Below are 10,274 nucleotides of genomic sequence, written 5' to 3'. Positions count from 1 at the left end.
CATGCATGTAAGCTCCAAAATCCATTTTCAAGCTACTCCCATTGTTCCTAAATATAAGTCTGTTAGGGACCACATACACCAGGAGACCGGCAACGGGGGCTCACAAGTCAGGCAGAGCGCGGCGGGTGGAAGCAGCCCAGTACCGAGACGGTCCACACGGGCTAAGAGGCCCAACCCAAGATCCAGTGGGCCAGAGTGGGTGTGACGATGAGGATAAGAAGACACTCGCGTGGGCAGGCGAGGGCATCGGTTGGCAAGAAGCTTACGGCGGCCACTTTCTTCTTTCCTGTTCTTACTTCCTTCCCAAGGACTCTGTCTATCCCTGATCCCCAAGTTCCTGTATCACCAAACTGTATTCAAATTGCTTCAGAGAATGTAGATCAAGCTTGTTAATAATTGGTATCAGAGCTGGGCCCCAGTCCGCCCTATTTAGGGGGATGGGGTGTCAGAGACGCTGGCCATTGGGTGTTGCCAGTGACTTTAGTCCCACCTCGGATATGAAAGGGGGCTAGGACTACCTTATAAGGAAGAGTGACACACTCTCTTCAGGCTAGTCTTTTGAGATGTGGTGGGCTCTTTGCTTATAGTGGTGTGTTCGATGCATACAGGAAACGTCTGAACATATGTCAAAGGTTGGGAGCTGGGCCTGGGACGTTAACAAAGTCTTTTTTAAAGATATAAATGTATATAAATATATTTTAGAGTGTGGATTCACGTATGTAGTCCGCAATGAAATCTCTAAAAAGATTTATATTTAGGAACGAAGGTAGTAGATGAAACTGGTCACCCGCAAAAAAAAAGTAGATGAAACTGGTAATACAAGAAAACACCAAACACACGCGCTTACATGCATGCATAGAATCGATCTTCTTTCCTTTCACTTTTACTCTACAATCTAAATCAGCTAGTCGTTTGTGTGTGATTGAGACGTCTAAGTATGTGCAAATTAAGCACCTGCTCGATCTGTGTATGCTCGCGCAGATTCCTCTCGGTTCTGCATGCAAGCCGCTCCTGCTAGCTAGCTGCGCGCCTAGAGCTCACCTCCTACCGCCAGCCGCCGTCTGCGAGAAGAAGAAGGACGCCGGCGTGGACTTGGCCGGGCTGAGCACCCGGTACCCCGCCGGCCGGACCTTGATGTTCCCGCTGCCGGCGCGCTGCAGGCCGCATATCGGCGTCGACGGTGCCGAGGCGACCTCGTCGTCGTCGTCGTGGTGGACGTCGTGGTCCATGTGCCAGAGCACGTCGAGGAAGGCGTCGACGGCGCAGGGCAGCGCGAGGGGCCCCTGCGCCGCGTAGCCATACTCCTGCTCGGCGTCGTCGAGGAGGCGGCGGAAGAGCGGGTGGTTGGCGCGGTCGGCGCGCACCACGAATCGCTCCCGCTCCGGGCCCACGTACACCGAGAAGCACCCCGGCGCCACCGCCGCCGACGACCGGCCGCCGCTGGCGAGCCCGGACCTGCACCGCTCCAGGGTCCTCGACACCAGGTTCTTCCTCGCGCCTTTGCTCGCCGCCATGCCGCCCGTGAACGTCGACCGACTCAAGAGGGAGCGGGCCAAGAGTGGTGGATGCGCCGGCGGATTGTAAGGATGATGGCATGCATGAGAGGAGGGGGCCGGCCGGGTTGTGTGTATATATATGGGTACAAGCTAAGCAAAAGGTAGGTGTAGCAGCTAGCAGCTAGCAGAAGACGGAGGGCGACACGGCGTGCGGTGTGACATGGTGGGCTAGCCCCATTAGTTGACCTGATGCGAGGGCATGCATTGACTTATGACTCGTCGCGAGCAGCAGCGCAGGGTCATATGGTGCAGGACGATCGAGGAGGAAGGCAAAGGTGGAGATGTACTCCTGCACTCTAAGTACTAATATACTTAGGGTAATTAACTACTGACTTATTGCTGGGCCGGCTAATTAACTCAGTGGTTAGCAATATGTTTCAAAAAAAAAAAACTAAGTCGTTAGCAATAGATACTCAGCTAGAAGTATATGAGTAGTACTGGCCATGCATGTGCATCGACGGAGAAAAGGAAGCAAGTGGATTTTGTGATTGCAGCGGCTGGGGAAAAAGCTAATCGGGGAAAGGTGCGTGGTGTGGGGACTTCATCCGGGTGGGATATATCAAATGGGCAATAATTGCCTTAGTTTAGTGGTCGACGCCATGGTCAACGCCTTCCGAGTGTGATGTGGAAGAAGCTCTGCATTTGCATGGCTAGGGTTTTGCTATGGCTACACAAGCACCAGCTCGTGGATCTCTTGTGCGTAAAGATCCATATTTCAGTGGGGATTACATTATTAGGAGTATATATTCCACTTTCAACTCTCGTGTTGTGACTTTGTGACATCTTTTTTTATCACATTTCAAAAATCTTGTCTGATTCTGCACCTTAGTTGTGCTCTTGTAACATGTATTTTCACCTACTTCTGTTTTCACCCCCAATGTTAAAGCTGAATTCACTTTCTTTTCTGTTTTGAAGAAGTACCCATACATATTATAAAGGTTCATAAGAAGTACTACAAAGCATCCTAAACATAATAAAAATTATATCAAGGACCATGCACCACTGAGGGACCAATGTTGCCGCTAGAGCGAGTCGCTGATGCGTTCCTGTCGCCGCTCCCTACCGGAGCTGGCTTGACTTTGTCAATGACAGTCGAAAAATCTTCGTGCATGTGCCCATGAGGACCAACGCCCCAGAAAGCAGACGTCGTCATTAAACCCTTGAATCGGTCTGAAGTGCCCGCCATCAAATCTCATTACATGTTTTTGCTATACATGCGCCAGCTACTGGGACGCACAAAGATCGATATTCCAGTGGTGATTAGTATCTTCTACTTTCTATTCTAGTGTTGTGAGTTGTGACTTTGTGACATATTTTATCACATTTGCGAAATCTTGTCAGATTTGGTGACATGTATTTCTTACCTAATTTTGTTTTTACCACAAACGAAAAGCTAAACCCACTTGTTTGGACAGTGGAGGCGGTTCGAATACATCCAACAACTCTATCACGTCTTAGTTAGTATGGTCGTCGCGGAAGACACCAATGGATGTGTGGTGTTTTGGTTCTCACTAGTAAGCTTGCACGTGCAATGCACGTCTTAAACATTGATCAAAGTTGATTTCACACAAATACAAAATAAATGTTCCAAAAAAAGTATTAAGTTAAATGGGGACACACTGTTTTTCAAGTTGACATAGTTGTGGTCATGTTGTTGCATACAGACAGTAATATATGTTGTTTCATCCATTAGGTGTTCTGATTGGTTGTTAAAGAAGATTAAATTTTGTGACGACTGAAAAGGCAACCTCACATAGAATATATCAATGGCACCATGATATCAACACCAACAAAATTTTCTTAAGGCATAGAACGTTTGTTACAACTGCTAGCTGATAAAAAAAAGTATCATTAAAATTTATTCGAATCCACTATATCTTTTTATTAAGGAAATTAATGATAATGAAATATCATCAATCCACGATATATATTAGATTTCCTAGTTTATCATTTGTGAGTGTATACACGCACGCAAAGATATGCTTGAGTGATGATCCAAGAGCAAGGGCGGTGAGGATAACAGCGCGACCCGTAAAAAAAACAGTGCCACCTGTCAGCAGAGCCATTGCCTTAAATTTCGCTCTGACTGGATCATTACAAACTATGTTCTGCTTAACTTCGCATGCTCATGGGCAGGTGTAGAACTTTGAAATGAATTATGTATTACTTCATAAATGAATATCACATCTCGAAAAACAATCCAATATACACACAAAAGCAGTAGGTTCTCAAAATGAAGAAATGCCATCTAATTTCTTTGAGAGAGAAAATAAATGCCATCTACTTGTCGAGCGGAATAAATTCCATCTTGAAGTACCAATTCTTATTTTGATTGGAGCCCTACTTCTGAAAGCGTTTGAAGAACTTAGATGCCATCCTTTTGAACATCCTAAGATCACATCTCCATTGCGTCTCGCATATCAGATTTTGCAATCAAACTATACTCCCTCTGACCCAAAATAACTGTCTCAAGCTTAGTAGTACAATTTTGTACTAAAGCTAGTACAAAGTTGAGACACTTATTTTGGGACGGAGGGAGTATTTATCAAAGAAATGTTAATTGTGTTAAAGCAAGCTCTGCAAATGGATAAGTCAATTGTTTGTTTATTTATACACTGTACAACATATGAAGCATGTTTGAAATTCCAAATAGCACGACCAACCTTCTTAGAATAACTTAGTTCCTTTAAGCAATACATGTAGTGGTAAACATATCGGGCAATATTAAACATGCAAAAGAAATAAAAAGGGAAGTCATTTTTTCTTCTTGAAAATATTCATCATCTTCGTAAAAAATGCCATTCTCTATTTTTAAAAAAATCATGGTGCCGAAGTTGACTTAATGAAGAATATTGTTAGAATGAGATTGTGATGTTCTTTTAGTGGACATCTGGAAAACTTGTAGATAGTTTAACCATTTTTGTTTTCTTCTATTTCAAAAACAATGCTGGTGCTAGACTTGGAGTGCTCATATAGCATCTCGAGATACTGGAACAATACGTCCAAAAATACCCTTTATCTCACAAGTGGTAGTATAAAGTAATTACATACAGTAGTGACATACAAGTGTTACCGGTGGTGCATAAATAAATTTCTGAATTAATAAATCCTTCAGTGTAAAGTTATTGGAAGTCATTAATTATAGATGTTACATGAACCAGAGGTATGTGCATGTGAAGGGACGCGGATTTTTGGGACATGCGGCCACGCGATGCCGCTATCCCAGGCGTCCGTGCGCGCATCGTGATTCCTAGTTAATATAGCCCCATTGGCAATACACGTCGCGTTAATAGTTTGTCCTTCGAATAGATCGTGATATACATCACATGAGCAGGCTGTACCGCATTTATGATTCATAGGAATACATGCAAGTCTGCCAGCACTGCGCGTCACAGTTCTGGAGATGCCTTCATTCCTGTTGACGTGGGGCAGTCATTATTTAGCACCACCCTCTCTAGTCCCAGCCCTGTAGTAAAACAGAAGGAGGAAACGTAACAGAGCTAAAACAACGGAGGGCTGGGACATGGCTTCTGCACAAACGGTGCTCAACAGGTTGGTCAATAAAAAAATCCTTGATTCCGTCATTTTTTGTTTATTTCGGTACAAGCGTGCGAGCTGGGTGTCATGATGGGCTGCAGACTACACGAGAGCTGGGAAAATTGATGGGCGCAGAGGAGTTGAGTCTCATTAAAGGCTTGTCCATTTGTGATTTATGGACTGCCAATGGCTGTGGTGCACACGTAAATGGCGGTATGAATGACGTCCCTGATGTTTGCTGTATTTGGATCTGTTTTGCAGTGTGTCTCGATGGAGAGCCATTTTGGGACCGGCGTTTTAAAATTCAAGTTGTATCTTTCATGATTAGAGTTAACGATGAAGAATGAAGCCAACTGATTTTTTCGGTTAGAAACTGATACATATAAGGATTTTCAGTTGTTAATCAGGAGTTCAAAACATGTGCCGAAATTAAAATACCACACTTTTCAAGTGAACAATGCTGGGTGGATAAAGTTGGTGTGATTATGCCAGAGTGCAAGCTTCTGGTGTAATTAACGGTTCACGACATGCTCCTAATATACGCTTGATAAATGAAAGCCATTAATCATTCGTGGGTGCCTTGATTGCTGGCAGGGATTTACAGTGTGAGTAATAGTTAAAACAGCCAGCCAATACTGGATCGTACATTGATATGCATTGAGTAGCTTGGTCCAAACTTAAATTACTAGCTATTACTACATCAACGACCTTGGTGGAAAAAAAACATTACTGACTGATGCATTGCTGGCTTGGATCCAGAAAAGGTCGAAATTGAAAGGTAAAAGAAGTAGACAGTTGGTGAGCAGATCAGCAAGGCACAACATGGTTATCTTCTTCAGCAAAGCTTGATTATCTTCGAGAATCTGAAAGGTAAACAAAGTAGACAGTTGACTGCGATATGAGAAGAACTTGTGTAGTTCCCACTTCCAGAACCTGCACCCCATTTTTTCAGCCTCGTCAGTGCACGAAATGGATTGAAAGATCGAATATGAACTCACAACATGGCAATCACACTTGTAGAAGTTCCTCCCCGGGTTGAGGGCAGTGCCCGAAATGAACCAGAGCAGCGAGAGTGATGAGAGGGAGACGTGCAAACTGTTGGACATGACGGATGAAGGTGGTGGAGAGCTAGCCTCGGACATGGATGAACACATGGTTGCGGAAGGGGTCGATTCGATGCTAGAAAGTGTGTGTGTGTGTGTGTGTGAGAGAGAGAGAGAGAGAGAGATAGAGAGAGAGAAAATAGAGTGGAAGAAAATTGGGCAGGGGAAGAAGAAGAAGGCCAGAGTGATTTAAAGAGGAGAAAGGAGAGGAGCATGCTGCAGATAGCCGTTGTAATGGGTGAGTGGTTAATTGCATGTGTCAGATGCAACTGACATGCTGCATGTGTCAGATGCAAATACACGCTATACTGAATGCTATATGGTGAGACGGAAATCATTATACTGCCTGTGGGTATTCAGTTTGCACGAATCACGCGGCAACATGCGGTGTGGATACAGACCTCGCGTGGCCGCATGTCCACTCATGATTATTTGCATGTGAAAAGCCTATAAAAGATAGAGGATTGTTGACTCGACCTGGCATTTGGCCAAGACCATTTCTGTGATTCAGAAAAGGTGTTGTTCGATGAATGCCGCAAGTGAATATTTCTCTAAGAGAAACATATACGTCATGTTTAAGCTTAATCAGTGGGGGCAAGAAGTGGCTCGGCTAACTGGAGATTTTCTACCACTTGGATTTTCCCTGGTTGGAGATACATTCGTTTTAACTGGATACAGATCCTATCATGTCCATCCAACCAAACAAATAAAACTAGGACTTCTAAAAACTGGATGGCAATCTCCAATCCAGCTTCATCCAAGCAACCAAATGCTACTTAAAGATACAGTAATCATCTTGTGAACTTGCATTAAAAGTGAAGGTTCGCTGAGAAATTCTCTGTTGGTTTATCTAAAAGGGCATGTACCATGGCCTCAGTCGCAGTCGCATATGAAATACTGGATTATAAGGTTAGAAACAAAGCCAAGGATAGTTGGTGGCACTAATTCAACTTGAATTTTTGTTGCTCAGTTTCAACAATATAGTCTAAAATAGCAGAGGGGAACACATAGAAGAATGTTTACCTCTTGTCTCATGTCCTTGCTGACGCCTTTGCCATCTCTAAAATCTTCCTTCAGCCTTACATTCGTCTGAAATCATGTTGCTGCAAGACGAAACACACCAAGTATGTGATCATTATAAATACATCTCAAATTTGATTTGATCACCAAAATGTAAAGAAAAGAAGAGAAGATAAGCATCATTCAACCAATTAATCCATCAACATAAGTTATAAAAAAAGACACGTGGTCGATACAATCTATGCATATACTACAAAGAAACATTGTTGGATGAGGAAATAAAGAATAGCTAAATGATGCAATAATGGGTGCAATACTGTTTGCTTATATGAATTAGTAATAGTGGCGCAACAAATATGATACTGAAGCGGTCGGTGAGGGATACCTATAAAAATATCAATCATTTTGGTTCACATCTTTAAGCTCTACCCTTGTTAGAATCACATATTGCACCTCCACAGACACCATGTCCTCCTGGGAGCATCCATGGAGGATGGGAATGGCGACTATCATGAATTTGTAGTAGTGGTGCAACAAATAGGATACTGTAGTGCCCTGTGTGGGATACCTATAAAAAATCAATCATTTTGGTTTACAGCAGAAAAAAAAACTAAAGGAGAACATGCTCACCTTATCCAATGGATGCAGAATGATGAACTGTGTAAGATTATAAGTAATGTAAATGGCACTAAAAAAGGAACATTAGTTTAACAAGCCATAACCTAGGTACTTGTGTGGTCATTTTAGTTGCAAACATTTACCAAAAATATGAATAAGAATGTCAGGTTATTAATAATTCAAAAATATGAAAGATTATAGTAGCGTTTGTAGCCAAAATTCAGTACAGACTACACACATCATAACCATCACAACTGAACAAAACACAAACGACACACAGCAATACTCAAAACCTGGACAAGTGGACATGCTCAGATTTCTCGTCCATCTCACACACTACAACCTAGCGACTGAACATCGTGACAGGGCGGTGTTCAATGCCGAAGAATGTATCTCGTCAATGGATGTTCTCATCATTCAGATTTTTGACTAATTGTTTGTATGATTTGCAAATACTACCTTTGCATGCAAGCCAATTTTTTTTACCTGAGCCGATGCCTATTGCACGTTGAAAAGAACACAACAAAACCGTACAAAATGCTCCGGACTGCACTCAAAATCTAAAACAAGAGACAACGTAAGTTGCATAATATACTAATTAAAAAATTAATAGGCATGCAAACAAATTTAAGTTACCTGGTACAGATCTTTCCAGAGTGATTCCCAAATGGCAATTTCAGATGTAAGCGCGAGTGCTCTGGATGCAGAACCACCTTGATACAACGAACTCCCTATTGACCAGGTCTTCCTTAAAACATCAACAATATCATCAAAGAAGTCTCTGCTACAAAACTTGCTAGTGCAACTGACAAGTTGAAAAGGTGCAGCTAGTATCTCTCGGACGAACGAAATTACAAGGCACGAGATTGAATTGGATGCTGGAAATAAAATATTAGTAAGACATCAGAATAAAAAACAAAAGGATAAAGAAACAGATCATTTGGGAGATTACAGTAACTATACCGATATTAAACATCCTACTAAAGATAAACCAAAATGGCCACATGATCATCTGCACTGTACTGATAACCGCCGCATGATGTCTCCATCGCTACCATTGCAGCTGAACTGATATATTCAACTGTTTCAGAACACACGTTCCATAGTGGCAGGGTATTTCTTCACTTCGGCATGAAAATCTACATAGCAACAATTCATTTCTAATAACAAGTAGATCCTCAATTCTCATGCCATATTTAAGTAGCGACACAACCAGTTTATAATAAGAAAATCACCGATTGGAACCAAAATTTCACAAAAGCTTAGTATCTGCCCTTACGGTATATTCTTCCACTGAAAAAAGCGAATGCGTCTAAGCTATGTAAATTAGCACCTCCCATTGAATAACACTATGCTATTCTCCTCCATGGCGAGGCAGGCTTCATGACATTTTGCTGTAGTGCCAGTTGCGCAAGCGCAACCCCATCAGATTTGCTTCTGACAGACACACTACCCAGTCTACATACACACAAACTAAAATTTTCATCTCTCATAAGAGATTCCTAATCCTTAGTACGAAATAGGTAAATTTACAAAAAAAATATATGAAAGATGATCAGAACTACAACACATGATTGGAGATAATTTCCATGCATATATCCAACAATTCCATGGAGGCCTTACAACTTACAAGAGAAAGATGCACTGAGTGACATGTTGAGGTGCGTCGGCAGATCATGCAGCTTCCTTCGCCTGGTCCATCTTGGCGACTCCATGCAGGCTTTCATTCTGTAGAAGAGCCAGATACCGGGGGGAAACATCATGTTAACCAAAGGTCTGAAATCTGCCATTTCTGCAAACTGAAGTTTTTGCATATTATCCAGATGTAGCAAGTTCAGTGTTGTCAGTTTAGAAATGCACGTGCAACAAAATTCAGAACTATGCGTGAAACAAAGGTCCGAAATATATCATTCTGCAAACTGAACTTTACCGTAAGAAAGAGAAACTCGAGGGAACTCAGATACTCAATGGGAAGGCCTTGCCATCCAAGAGAGAGCTGCAGATCATCTCCACATGGAAGAGAGGAAGGAGTTCGGTAATTTTGTTAAGATAGTCAATGGAAAGAAAGAAATTCCTGGCCTTAAGAGTGCAGGTCCGCGCAGCAACTGCCGCCATTACAAGGGTCACGTGCCTTAATAGTACAGGTCCGCGCATACAACAACTGCAACCATTACAAGGGCCACGACGTGACATGCAACAACGAAGGGATAATGTATCTGATGTTGTTCGGCCTTGCGGAGGTCGTTCTCTTGCAATTGCCGAGCCTGGAGAAGGTCACCTTATCTCCATCATCGCCGCCATCATTTCCTTCACCTACTCCTTCGTTGCGCTCTTCCCGAGTGCCGTGACCTACCCGTAAGGACAGGCCGGTGGGGCGGGGCGGGCAGGCGCGAGGCGGGCGGTTCCGTCTCTAGCGGCAACCTGCGGCGGCTACAAGGGC

General features: G+C 43.1%; 1 protein-coding gene across 1 annotated transcript; it reads right to left on the bottom strand.

The window, feature by feature from the left end:
• Positions 1-743: 743 nt before the first annotated feature.
• On the bottom strand, positions 744-1,588 carry LOC125549029 (the record flags this gene model as incomplete). The annotated part of the gene is given in 1 exon segment (XM_048712530.1): positions 744-1,588. A coding segment is annotated over 1 exon segment (551 nt), but the record flags the coding sequence as incomplete, so codon positions are not given.
• Positions 1,589-10,274: the final 8,686 nt, after the last annotated feature.

The sequence above is a fragment of the Triticum urartu genome, chromosome 3, assembly GCF_003073215.2.
Source record: "Triticum urartu cultivar G1812 chromosome 3, Tu2.1, whole genome shotgun sequence".
NCBI classification, from domain to species: Eukaryota; Viridiplantae; Streptophyta; class Magnoliopsida; order Poales; family Poaceae; genus Triticum; species Triticum urartu.
This window is presented reverse-complemented; position numbering and strand designations above follow the sequence as displayed.